At 47.1% G+C, this 13,172-nt stretch overlaps 4 protein-coding genes and 1 non-coding gene across 5 annotated transcripts; 1 reads left to right on the top strand and 4 right to left on the bottom strand.

The window, feature by feature from the left end:
* Positions 1-430: 430 nt before the first annotated feature.
* Positions 431-3,547, bottom strand: EDB91DRAFT_1143336 (FAD binding domain-containing protein). Its single transcript, XM_041319084.1, has 15 exons — positions 3,190-3,547; positions 3,077-3,140; positions 2,963-3,016; positions 2,861-2,896; positions 2,603-2,806; positions 2,469-2,541; positions 2,353-2,409; positions 2,083-2,297; positions 1,958-2,030; positions 1,823-1,909; positions 1,727-1,768; positions 1,618-1,673; positions 1,441-1,568; positions 975-1,391; positions 431-924 (listed from the first exon to the last, which is right to left on the bottom strand). The coding sequence occupies exons 1-15, from the start codon at positions 3,300-3,302 to the stop codon at positions 711-713; spliced, it is 1,833 nt and encodes a 610-aa protein (XP_041175391.1). The 5' UTR covers positions 3,303-3,547; the 3' UTR covers positions 431-710.
* A 525-nt stretch (positions 3,548-4,072) lies between these two features.
* On the bottom strand, positions 4,073-7,071 carry EDB91DRAFT_1143342 (FAD binding domain-containing protein). Its single transcript, XM_041319085.1, has 16 exons — positions 6,828-7,071; positions 6,710-6,773; positions 6,606-6,659; positions 6,518-6,553; positions 6,411-6,464; positions 6,211-6,360; positions 6,078-6,159; positions 5,964-6,020; positions 5,683-5,897; positions 5,559-5,631; positions 5,418-5,504; positions 5,325-5,366; positions 5,216-5,271; positions 5,037-5,164; positions 4,568-4,984; positions 4,073-4,515 (listed from the first exon to the last, which is right to left on the bottom strand). Exons 1-16 carry the CDS (start codon positions 6,968-6,970, stop codon positions 4,311-4,313), a joined length of 1,863 nt encoding a protein of 620 aa, XP_041175392.1. The 5' UTR covers positions 6,971-7,071; the 3' UTR covers positions 4,073-4,310.
* Positions 7,072-7,396: 325 nt separating this feature from the next.
* Positions 7,397-9,949, bottom strand: EDB91DRAFT_1055984 (FAD binding domain-containing protein; the record flags this gene model as incomplete). The annotated part of the gene is made up of 15 exons (XM_041313968.1): positions 7,397-7,583; positions 7,636-8,055; positions 8,110-8,237; positions 8,284-8,339; positions 8,391-8,432; positions 8,489-8,575; positions 8,632-8,704; positions 8,754-8,968; positions 9,021-9,077; positions 9,130-9,361; positions 9,412-9,465; positions 9,515-9,550; positions 9,599-9,652; positions 9,705-9,768; positions 9,825-9,949. The coding sequence occupies 15 exons, from the start codon at positions 9,947-9,949 to the stop codon at positions 7,397-7,399; spliced, it is 1,830 nt and encodes a 609-aa protein (XP_041175393.1).
* Positions 9,950-11,990: 2,041 nt separating this feature from the next.
* On the bottom strand, positions 11,991-12,912 carry EDB91DRAFT_542972 (DNA polymerase delta, subunit 4-domain-containing protein). The gene is made up of 4 exons (XM_041327657.1): positions 12,400-12,912; positions 12,287-12,338; positions 12,144-12,231; positions 11,991-12,088 (listed from the first exon to the last, which is right to left on the bottom strand). The coding sequence occupies exons 1-4, from the start codon at positions 12,857-12,859 to the stop codon at positions 12,011-12,013; spliced, it is 678 nt and encodes a 225-aa protein (XP_041175394.1). The 5' UTR covers positions 12,860-12,912; the 3' UTR covers positions 11,991-12,010.
* A 49-nt stretch (positions 12,913-12,961) lies between these two features.
* On the top strand, positions 12,962-13,035 carry EDB91DRAFT_t77. Its single transcript has one exon. It is a non-coding gene; the product is annotated as a tRNA-Ile (tRNA).
* The last annotated feature ends 137 nt before the right edge of the window (positions 13,036-13,172 follow it).

Below are 13,172 nucleotides of genomic sequence, written 5' to 3' on the forward strand. Positions count from 1 at the left end.
GCGCTCTACGCTATATCGATCCCAGACAGGCTATAGTGCACTCCAATGCCACTGGTGAGATGTCTAGAATGCTCTGGAGATATGTGAAGTCAAAACTATAATAGCGGGAATGCACTAACGGGGTAAATTTACCTCATGGTGTGCTCCATATTTTCTCCTCGAGTGTCCTCGGCTTCCCAGAGAGCAGAAGCAGAAATTTGCTTATCGAAGTTTATCAGGTCGCCGCACATTTCTTACGACTATCGTGAAAAGGAGCGACAAGAGGTTGTATTGCGGAGATTGCATTAGGTCATGTCAACAAGAGGATGGCGAGAATAGAACGAGGTTGTTTATCATTCATGATTGTATCCATTTCTTGACCTCAGGGAGCATAGACTTCTGCATGGAATGATGGCGCCGGAATATGCTGTTCCACACGTCTAGTTGATTAGTACTTCGATGCAACGGGTTTCCCGACTACTAGAGAAGTGGATTCCGACAGAGCTGTTTGTGGTGACCTCGATCTCCCTGTTTATTGGACCCCTGACACCCTTCTCATCAACAGCTCCCTAGCAATTGGAGCAGTAAAAGGGCTGCTATCATTCAAACCTCGTATTTCCTCGACATCGCACGGACCAGCACCCAAGATGCCTTAACGCACGTCCCATTTGAATCTGATTCTAAGTCAACGACAAAGTTTCCAATGGGATTGTTGATTGTTAATACAATATTTATGGCCCGGCTACCTCAATACTGTCCTCTCGAGGAATTGTAAAAGCCGCGAAGTAGCCGCCGACGTCGTCCAATGCACTCGCAGGCGCAATCATGCCAACATACCCATCAGGGCGGACTATGACCAATGTCACATTCCTTGGGTCGATACCGAACCTCGTGTATGCTCCACCGCCTAGGTTTCCCGTAGAATCAGTATCATCTAGCAGAACTCTGTAAAATGTGGATCAGTTACACAGACGTAGAATCTTAGTACGACGTACTTGGACCAGTGAGGTCTAAACAACGCAGGTACACGAGTAAATTCCACGTGTTCCTTGTCACCAGACATGATAGTGATGATGTCGAACATGCCTTGGGCTGTCCCCTTTGAGGGATAACCGTACTTCTGCAGGAAACATGAAGGATCTTGCATTTCCTCTGAGAGGGTGTTTAATTCTCTGAGGCGCTCTTCTATCAAGTAGCCAACGAAAAACAAAAGCTTGAACCGTGTGTCAGACGGGAGCATGTCCTGAATGTCGTAGGGACGCGCATCTGCCGCGCGGACGAACATTTGGGGGGGCATACGTTCGCCGATGATGAGGTGAGGTGCACGCTGTTGATGTATTTCATTCGTGATAGCGGAAGGCATATAATGGACACCGATGCCACTGGTAAAACCACCACCAGCCTGGAAAGCTCTGTTGGTAATCAGCCGAGACAGCTCAGTCCTTCTTCCGGATGACAAACCTCAGGAATTGTTCATGCGACACGCCATCGTCGTTATCCATCGTCCTTGGCTTCCCTGAAAACAAGGTGGAGAACTCGCGATCGAAATCGATCAGATCTTGTGCGTATTTTTTGCGCTCGAGTTCATACTGAGGGAGCGAGTCTCAAAAAATGCAATCATGCGCACGGGAGACCTACCGTTTTCAATAGGGAAATGTCCGCTCGGCCTCTTATGACCTGCACGAGTTTCCATGCTGCACGCTGTCAGTCAGTCTATACAACTATCTGGAATATTTCTTTCCGTTACCAAGGTTGTGCGTATCGTTCATGCTGGCATTCATGCCCTGTCCTGCATTAAACATCAGCGGAATGTTAAACTCATGATTGTTGCCATAAGAATCACCAGCCTTCGGAGAATGTGTGTGGCACGCATCCCCTGCAATGAATATTCGTTCGTTGACAGAAAATCTTGACGCCACCCGCTGTCCAACTATTACGTTGAGGACTTATCATCACCGTTTAATACAATGAGGCTTACTAATGTAAATCGTCCACCAATCATACATCTTTGGTTCATCAACTGTGTAGGGACGCAATATCTTCCTGGCAACCTGGGCGGACACGTTGATCGGTTTATAATGTTTACGCGATTAAAGTACGTGCCTCGAGTAATTTCTCTGGGCTCATCCTGTTTTTATCCACCCGCCCAGTAACTGGATCCAAAACATCGCTGTCGGACAGTTGGATGTAAAAACGTACTTTCTCCCCTTCACGCGGTATGATCATGCATGATCCACTCGTGGAATGAATGGCACTTCTGTTACGGATGTCTGGGAAATCCGTGTCGGCTATGACATCAACAACACCCCAGATATAATCTAGTTTTCGTTGTAAAACATATGGGCACAAACGTGGTCGATGTGTATAACTCACCTGTCTGCTCCCCGTCCATAGTGATGCCCAGTGTCTTGCGTACCCATGAATGGGCTCCTGCGAAGTTCTCAGTCATTGATTCCAGCTAGATAAAACCATGCACCATCATGTCTTACCATCACAACCTACGAGATAACGAGCGTGCACTATCTCTTGTTTTCCTGGGGTATCTAGACGATCCAAAGTCACCTATAGTAACCAGGTGAATATAATCATCTTCCAACATTTCGATCCTGCCCCATTTTCTTACCTTCACTGGATAACAAAACGGATCTGCAAGCTGCACTGGATCATTGGACAGTTCAATCGAAGCAGGTACAATGGGACGATCGATTGCAAGGCCGTGTCTGTTCATTGAATCGATAAAGATTGACTCGACAGCTCCTTGGTTGAGCAGGACCTCAAAAGGATAGCGAGCTGTTGGAGCAGTGATATCAGGTGCGCGTCCGGTACGCTAGGGGAGGAGCAAATTAATGATGGTGTACATTGTAATGAACGAAGCTCCTACTGCGAGAACACCGTCATGATCAGGGTTATAGAATGCCTGATTCAGACCGCCGTTAACAATGGGCTGCAACAAGTACTGCATAATCTTGCAGATTCGACTTACACACATGTGCATTTGGCACCCTTCCTTTAGCAAACGCTCCGCGAGGCCATAGCTCTTGTTGTATGATAGACTACCGGTGAGTCTCAACGACTACAGAGGCGTGGGGTAACTGACCTGAAGAACTTCAATCGTCCTGGGTTGGATACCGTCCGCTTGTCCTGTTGATATTTTTGATGATCTACATATGGGCATGAGCACAAGTCATACATTATACCGAGATCTCTGACCTTTGGTCCACAATTTTGACATCAATGCCAGCGGCAGCAAGTGCGTTAGCGCACATCACTCCTGCTGGCCCAGCGCCCACGATAAGCACATCGACGTGACTTTCCTTAGGCATATTTCAGGTCAACGGCAAGCAGAGTGAGGAGGACACTATCTAGTGCTGCGATCCAGTTTACGTATTTCAAGGTAGGCGCTCATTTTTACAGGTCACCGGTGATGGCAAGCCCGGCGGAGCCGCACGCCCATTATTCCATACCACTCCAAAGACATCGAGGAAGTACTTAAGTAGACGACGGAGATGCATAGGAAAGTGAGAAAAACATATGTAACATAGTAAAAACATATCATAGTGTATACCCCATATGGCACATAACATTAGTAACGTGCCGTTCGGCAATATGTTCGGTTTGACTTATCCTCACAGCGTCACACATCTGTCACATCATGTGATGTTCGTTGAAATCACATTACCTTACTAGGTGTTGGAGGGATCGTGGCAACAAGCCTCGGGACCGACCGGGCGGCTCAAGCACAGTCAGGCTGATGGCGGTACGGGTGGGCTTTCGTAGGCTTTCATTCGCCAACGGCTGAAGAAGCGACATACTACATTCAGCGATCGCAGCAAGGACAGCCAAAGGCATTACATACTACATTCGGTGATCGCAGCAAAGAAGCGACATACTACATTCGGCGATCGCAGCAAGGACAGCCAAAGGCATTACATGACACGGGGAATGTAGACCAGCCAAGACAAACTGGTCGGAGATAGCCTGTACCAATTTCAAAACTTGAACTACCGTAAACAGTGAACACGCCCAAAGTTGACATGTGAGTGCGTTGGCTGGAGCTGAACTTCCAGCTCGGCATCAGGCACTATGTGGAATGATCTTAATTAAGGGGCAGGTAGTACTACAGGACGGCAAGAGCTTAAGGATCGCAGGCATTTCAGTGATCGTGAAAGTAACGTCGGATTAAATACATAAGTATGAATATATACATCCTGGTCATGATCCAACCTGAGAGTATCCATACACTCATACTGTCTCCTACTCATGGTGTGCACCACCGATAGTTGTATGCTATAAGATATGTGGTCAAAAGAAACGTGACGTACATTACAGCGCTACGCTTCCAGGTTCAAGGTTTTTCCTTTCAGGAAGGAACCGAAGTACTTGTCCATGCTCTCTAGTGCAGTGGATGGTGCGATCATACCAACATAACCGTCAGGCCGAACAACTACCATCGTTATTTCCTTCTCATCAATACCGAATCTCGGATACGCGCCACCGCCCAAGCGGCCTGTCACATCCGTGTCATCAATCAAGACTCTGCATGGACACACGTTAGTATCGTGGGACAGTGGAAAGTATGATAACTCACTTAGACCAATGTGTCCTGAACATTGGAGGAAGGTCAAGGAAATTCACATCATCCTTGTGACCCGCCGTTATCGAGATGACGTCGAACATAGACTGCGCCTTGCCTTGGGCAGGGTAGTCGTACTTTTGGAGGAAACTTGTGGGAAGTTGCAACTCTTCAGCGAGCCTGCGAACCTTCGTGAGCTGCTCCGATGTCAGAAGACCGACGAAAAGAAGAAGCTTGAAGCGGGTGTCCGCGGGGAGTATGTCGTGGATCTCAATAGGACGAGCGTCCGCTGCACGAACAAACATTTGCGGCAGCATCCGCTGGCCAATAATGATGTCTGGCGCGCAGCCCTGATGAGTAGTATCGACAATTGCTGAAGACATGTAATGGACACCGATGCCACTGCTGAAGCCGCCAGAAGCCTGGAAAGCCCTGAGAAGCGCAATTTAGATACAGCTGCAAGACACCATTGAGACAACTCCACCTCAAGAATTGTTCATGGGTGACACCCTCCTCGTTGTCTGATGTCCTCGGTTTGCCCGAAAATAGAGCAGAGAACTCGCGATCGAAATCAATGAGATCTTGGGCATATTTCTGGCGCTCAAGCTCGTACTGAGAGGCGATAAGTCCCTGGAGATATGAACAAGTAATGCGCGAACATACGGTCTTCAAAAGGGAGATATCTGCCCTGCCCCGTAGGACTTGCGCTAGCTTCCATGCTGTTTTCACAAAGTCCGTGAGAAGACAATTGTCTGGAACGGAAAAACCGTACCAAGGTTATGGGTGTCGTTCATGCTCGCATTCATACCCTGCCCTGCAACACAATGAGACTTGTTTATCTTCTTCAATCATCGCATTTGCTTACCTGCTTTTGGAGAGTGGGTGTGACAAGCGTCACCAGCAATGAAGACACGCTCATGTGCAGAAAACCTGGAGGCTACACGTTGACCAACTGCAACAATAAATGTTCAACTTCACAGTCCCAATGATAGCAGTGTGGCCTTACTGATGTAAATTGAACACCAGTCCACTTCCTTTGGTTGGTTGACTGTATACGGATAGAACGTTTTGCTAGCAACCTGTTTGGAGAGCTACTAGTAGTCCTTTGAGGCAATGGAGTTGGTGCATACCTCAATAAGTTTCTCAGCGCTCGCCTTGTACTTGTCGACTCGCCCTGTTTCAGGATCCATGACGTCTTTGTCCGACATCTGCAGGTAGAACCGGACTTTGTCTCCTTCGCGAGGTATGATCATACATGAGCCGTTACTAGAGTGGATTGCGCAACGATTGCGAATGTCTGGGAAGTCGGTATCTGGAATGAAGTCGATCACACCCCATATGTAATCTGAAAGAAACACCACAAAAGCACCACATTAGAATAATTCGTGCTAAATTACCTCCGTAGAGTTACCGGTTTGTTCCCCATCCATTGAAATACCCAGGGTTTTTCGAACCCATGAGTGCGCACCTGAACAGCGGGCGTTGTCAGTTACATAGGAGCATTCTAAGTTGCCGCATGTCTCACCGTCCGCACCAACGACGAACTTTGCGTGAACAATTTCCTGTTCTGGAGCTGTGTCCGAACAAAGTATATGGTCTAAGACCACCTGGGTCAAGGTGTAAAAATAGCGTCATGTTGGAATCAAGATCTCGAGCACCTTTACGGGGTAAGATGATGGGTCCAGAAGTTCTTCGGAGTCTTGCGTAATCTCCAGGGAAGAGGGTACAATCGGACGATCAACTGTTACTCCTTGGGACTTCAAAGAATCGACGAACAGAGCTTCAATTGCTGCTTGTCCGATCGTGATCTGCACCACAATATCAGTCAGAAATGAAAGAGCCACATAGCAGAGCATACCTTAAATGGATAACGGGCCGTTGGAGCCGTAACGTCGGCAGCCCGGCCAGTGCGCTGTAAGTATTAACGTTTAGATATGAAGCGACTATGCGTGCGATTTAATGTACTTCAATGCCACCATTGGGACCGGGGTTGTAAAAGGCCTGGACAAAAATCATTACTCATAATGTGAAACAACTAGAAGATAAGACGTACGCAGAGATGCATCTGAGCACCGTCCTTCAACAAAGGCTCTGCCAAACCATAACTCTGAAAGGATTGGATATCACTTCTCTTCTATTGCAAATGTTGGAACGTACTTGAAGAACTTCGATCGTTCTAGGCTGTATGCCATCGGCTTGCCCAGCGGCCACACCAACTGGCCTGCGTTCATTTGAGTCCTCCATCCTCGCTCAAGACTCTGAATGCGTGACGGACCTGTTGTCTATGATTCTGAAGTCCACCCCAGCGCCAGCTAATGCGTTAGCACACATGAGTCCAGCCGGACCCGCCCCAATGATGAGCACATCAACTCGACTTTCTTTGACCATGATGACGACAGATAAATGAAGAAAGGACATCTGTCACTCATTTGGACGAGGGTTTATATATGTCAAGAGCCGCCCGAACTGTGAGCTCATGATTAAGTTCGCTTCACACCAGGCCGAGAGCTGTCATGACCATTGGCCGTGTGCTAATCGCACTTGTAACGTACTATTTTCATAGAAATGATACGATAAGCACTTGATCCGACAAAGTGGCCGTGAAGTGGCCTGCGTAAGACAACTTGCGCGGCGAAAGTATAGGGGAATGAATCAAACAATGAATTGAACAACAACAGGCCATTTTCTCACGAATACTAGTACGTATGTATAGCTCTGTACTGCTTCGCTGTTACGAACCTTGGCAAATGCAGCAATGAGTCTATGTGTAGATTTCAAAATACATCCGATGGCTCTCTAAGAGAGTTTGATGTGAGAAGACTATTCTCAGCATAAACATTAAAACTACACAGCAATCTTCATGAAAGATGCAAAATATGCATCAAGCTCTTCAGCGCGATCCAGGGGCGCGATGGCTCCAACATAGCCATCAGGGCGAACAACAACCAGGGCGCCCTCAAGACCCACACCGTAATATGAGTAACCTTGGCCCCCGAAGCTACCGGTGACATCGATGTCATCAATAAACACCCTAACAGTTCCTCAATCAATATCATCACACGCAACATGATTTAAGCACTGACTTTGACCAGTGAGAGCGAAGAAGCGTGGGGAGCCGTAAGAAATCAAATACTTCCTTCCGGCCTTGGCTGATCGTGATAACGTCAAATCGTGAGTCCACAGAACTCTTGCCAGGCGTCGCATAAAGGTTCAGGAAGCTCCCAGGTTTCTGCATGTCCGTGACCATAGACTCAACCCTCGCTTGCTGAAGTTGGTTGCTGAAATCACCAACAAAAACGAGCAGTTTGAAGCGGAAGTCCGAGGGAAGAAGGTCTTGGAGTTCAAAGGGCCACGCGTCTGCAGCACGGAGGAATTTCTGTGGAGGGACGCGTTCGCCAATCACGAGACCACTAGCCAGCTCTTGGTTTTTGTCATTCACTACAACCGAAGGGTTATAATGTACCCCAATGCCACTGGTGAAGCCTCCGAAAGTTTGGAAAGTCCTACAACCCCGCCACATTAGTAACAGGACAAGACTGTTGGTAACATAATCTCACTTCAAGAACTGTTCGTGTGAAACCCCATCGCTGTTCTGCTCAGTCATGGGCTTCCCAGAAAAAAGGGTGGAGAATGTTTTATCGAACGCGATTAGGTCTAATGCGTATTTACGGCGCTCTGATTCGTACTATGGTGCGTGAGCAAGGAGTCAAATGACTGCTACAAGAGCTTACCGTTGACAAAAGCGACGTGCCTGCCCAACCACGAACAACTAGGGCAATTTTCCAAGCTGAGAAAGCCATTAAGCTTAAACCGAGGCCGCAGGAAAAAGAAAACACACCTATATTGTGGGCATCGTTCATGCTTGCGTTCATTCCTTGTCCTGGGTGTTCCATTGTAACCAGACTGAGAGGCAGGGGTCAGATTTAAGACACTCACCTGCTTTCGGAGAGTGTGTGTGGCAGGCATCGCCGGCGATAAATACTCGATTTTTGATGGAAAACTTTGAGGCTACTCGTTGTCCGACTTGGCAAAAAAAGTCAAACAAACACGAATTGATAGAAAGTGAGTCAGATGCATACTGATGTATAGTGTCCACCACGAAATCCCATTCGTAGGGTTAAGCTTGTAAGGATGAAGCGATTTTCGGGCAACCTAACGGGGGTATTGATGACTGCTGACCCAATGGATGGATACTGCTTACTTCAAGCAACTGCTCCGGACCCATTCTCTCCTTGTCTACTCTGCCTGTTGCTGGATTGATGAGATCTTTGTCCGCCAGTTGCATGTATATGCGAATGCGTTCTTTTTCTCGGGGTACGAGAAGACACGAGCCATAATTGGAATGTATAAGGCTCTTATTCCTAACATCCGGGAAGTCGGTTTCAGGCACCATGTCTAAGACACCCCAGATGAAATCTATCAACCGAGATTGAGCTTGTTGAGAACCCTACTTGATCTAGATTCTTACCAGACTGTTCTCCGTCCATCGAAATATCAAAATTTTTGCGGACCCATGAGTGAGCGCCTATCAAGCAAAATGAGTATGTTGGCTACTAATTGACATCTTTACAACGTACCATCGGCCCCGAGAACAAATTTAGCATGAACAATCTCTTCTTGTGGTTGACCCTCGGATGTGTCTAGTTTCTGGAGCGCAACGCGAACTGGATGTGATGTAGGATCCATCAACTCATTTTCATCCTGGGAGATCTCTATCGAAGTTGGTGTTGTTGATCGTTCAACCGAGACTCCAAGTGCTTCCATAGAATCTAAGAAAATAGATTCAATTGCTCCTTGATGGAGCGCGAGCTTCATTCTGTTCAACTCGTATAATTTATCTGCCTAATTGATGAACACACCTCGAATGGATATCTTGCAGACGGAGCTGTCACATCTGGTGCTCGGTTAGTAAGCTAATGGCGGAAATTAGGATATTCCTCATTAATCGCGGAAGTTACGAACCTCGATACCACCAGTCGAGGAAGGGTTGTAGAAAGCCTAAGATGCGATGAGTCATACACGTCAAGCCCCTATTGAAGGACGCACCGCTAGATGGACTTGACAAGATTCTCTTATAAGGCGCTCTCCAATTCCATAGCTCTATGTTCGATAATTATCGAATCCTTGTCAGTTAGCAAAGAAGTGTTCTCACCTGAAAAACTTCAATAGTACGAGGTGAAATTCCATCCGCCTGACCAGCTGTTACTTTAGCAACCCTGATGTAAAATCAAGATCAAGTTGAAGCGCGAATGCTAGCCATCGACCCACTTACCTTTTATCGATGATCCGAACATTTACTCTCGCATTTGCCAGAGCATTCGCACACATGAGCCCAGCAGGGCCAGCCCCAATGATGAGAACGTCGACTTCAGAGTGGCGTACGACAGAGACAGGCATCACGAACAATAACGGGGGGAAATGTAGAGGAGTGTGTCTTGATACTGAGGAGGTGCAGGTTCGGGAATTCCGATCCTTAAGAGATTATTATTAAGGATTGCAGGATGCTGGCACCCGGCCTGCCACGGGAGAGTAAACACTAATCAGTCATGTTTGCCGCACCACTGGAGATGCCATGTCAGTGAACTTACTTACTCGCGAGAGGTGATCTACACAGATCTACACACGCGTTTACCGAGCCATCTGAATGAGATGCCGGAAAAGTAGGGCGCAGACCATCATGACCATAACGTCCGAGAATTCGTGAGAGCAGATGATGATCATTAGGATATATATATTAGCCTATCTCACAGTTTTGTCTGTACAATCACCCTGCGAGTTGTAGTGGTGTATGCACCAATCCCCGCATCGGGATCTCCATCCGCATCGTATCGGATAAGAGGACCTCATGTAGGGAGCAATCAGATTTCTGCAGGCTTCTGCCTCCTACAAACAGAACACACGTGAGGATGAACGCATATATTTAAGGGGAAAGACGGTCGCACCGCGCGCTGATAGGCTATGATGTGGTTGAATGCTGAGCTTCCGCAGCGCGAGTGCAGGCAAAAAATTCATCCCCAACTGAGTTTTGCATGAGGACTCGTCGTTCCGATTTTCTCATGATCAAGTTCTCTCCAACATTATCTGTCTGACCATCATTGTCATAGACTGTGGTCAAACGGAAGGAATATAAGAAGATAGTGAAACTGTGAGAGACATTAACTTGTTGATCGGACACTCTCGGACATTGCTCGGACATACACAAACCGATCACATGCTGAGGTAATAATATAAGTCTCTCTGATTCTCTTCTCTTCGTTGCGATCCCACTTCAACACTTTCCCCCTAGAACCCGCAATACGTTCACGCTCATGACACCCAAAACACGTACTCATTATTGTGGGAAGCATCAGCATCAGCCCACTGATGGCCTAGTCTTCCAGAATCGATTTAATGTTAGCAGATCAATTCATGAGGACTAGCTGCAGTTACCGCTCATCTCAAATGCACTGTGGAGCTCTACGTAGCTCTCCGAGAACCCTCCGAGTTTGATCAGGATGATATCTATTCCATATTGTCGAACGGTATGCGACACACTTGAGGTTGTGGTCGTGGAGCCCGCCCAGTGTAGAAGTCCCCGTGAAAAAAGAGAAATAAATCCGTACTACGTCCAGGCATATCATTGAAACACCAAGGTAAGCAATGTTGTTTCTCGCGCACGGTGGAAGAGCTCAAGGCATATTGGGGCCCCGAGCGTATGTACAATGCTCGCTAGCGTCAGACAAAACAATACAAATGCCATTGATGACTCACTGGCGTCCTCGGCATTCGAGCAACAACTCTTACAATTTCAAATGTCATCCCGATCTCATCATCATAGATTTTTCACGGCAGAAATGCGACCGTTGCGCGCGGCTCGGTCGCTTCCCATTTGTGTTCTGCCACCTGATTTAATTACCACCAGATCTAGTTTCAAATTCGAATTTGCATCCCTGGGTTCCGTGTAGAATGGTCGAATGGCTTATGTTTCGCTTTGCATTAAGTATTCCGTGCTTAGCAGGGCAGCTGGCAGCTGGCACCTTACACTAACACTAAGATGTTCAAATTACAGGCTCGCAAGTGACAGTTGTGCACAGCGTATCTGATGAAAGACTGAACAAGCGATTGGCTATGTTCTATATCCTTCCGTAATTTCTGAAGGCGATTCATTGATCATCCGGGGATGGCATAGCAAATGTCATACAAGAGGTGAGCGAAAGCAGCGTCGGCGGAAATGACTGGAAATGAATACAACAAGGGGGTATGAAACCAGTACTTTACAACCGCTCCTCACCATGGAGAACCTATCGTGGCAGTGATTATGATACATATCCAATAATCCGGGAGCATCCACTCCACCTTCCCAAACTAACACAAAACATAACACGATCCAAGGAACATCTAGAATTCCAGAGCAATTCTTATTCATGTGCGACATACTGACCGAAAGGGGTGAACACATACATTGAACAGGTGTCAAAGTTACACTTCCCCATAGAGCACGCATTGAGAATATTCATTCTTTTCGACACCTTCTCGGGTCAAAAGAATATCCCGAACCTAAACAAAGCGAAGTGGGTTCAAGTTTAAGCGTGATAATGGAAATGGCACATACCTCTCCGGGTGGGTTAAGACTAAATGAAGCAGCTCTCTCCCAACGCTCAAGACGTGTCATGCCAACACACGGACCATACTCGTAAGACCTAGCAAAGTTCAGACATCGGTTAAGACCCGTAGGAACGTCCGCAGTATACGCACATGTCAAACATGCGAAGGATCTGATGAATTTTATTCTGCCCTTCTGCATGAACTTAAAGCACATCACCGTCAAATATCGTGGACGATTGTCGCAGGGCATATATGTGACTCACTCGGTTCAAGGTTGCCCATCTTTTCTCGTACTTGTCCATAGTGTTTGCGGTAGCTCTTGCTTGATACATCTAAACTCGGCCGTTGTTCCACAGGTTTGACAACAGGTGGGTCATCCTTTAGCCTCTTCATGGAACTAGATGTCGATGTTTTCGTGGCATTGGAAATCGCGCTCTGCTGTACTCGCTTCACAGGAGTTGGTGAGTACTCCTCTTCCGAAGAAATCTCAAGCACGTCGTTACTGTCCTCTTCGTTGTCTGTCTCCTCGTCGATTACATCTTCAGCTCTCTGTTTTTCCTTCTCAATCTCAATTGCAGAGGATGACCGTCGTGCCGGAGGAGGTTTCTTCGCCTTAGCACTCGTGTTCGAATTCGTGCGTTTAGCACTAGAAAACGCCAATGTGCCTTGTTTAAGGGCTGGAGCACTGTTGTGTCGTGAGCTTGACTTCTTTGTGGAGGCCATTGTGGACTTGGTTCGAATCTAAGGGTTAGGGGAGTTCTCTGTGTTTCTTTACTGATTACTCCGAGGTCTAGTCATAATAGTTTAGTAACGTAGTTTCATATCGGCCGACTAGCTCAGCTGGTTAGAGCGTCGTGCTAATAACGCGAAGGTCTTGGGTTCGATCCCCACGTTGGCCATAACTTTTTCGTTCTCGGTCTGCATGCACGAAAAAATGACAATCTTTCATGTCGAATTCTTCTTCATGCAGAAGGATTATCATTTTCCCCCCTTGTTTTCTTTCACTTAATGCATCAACATAAGGTCCGCGTCAACT

The sequence above is a fragment of the Suillus paluster genome (assembly GCF_016628075.1).
Source record: "Suillus paluster strain FC165 chromosome Unknown EDB91scaffold_41, whole genome shotgun sequence".
NCBI classification, from domain to species: domain Eukaryota; kingdom Fungi; phylum Basidiomycota; class Agaricomycetes; order Boletales; family Suillaceae; genus Suillus; species Suillus paluster.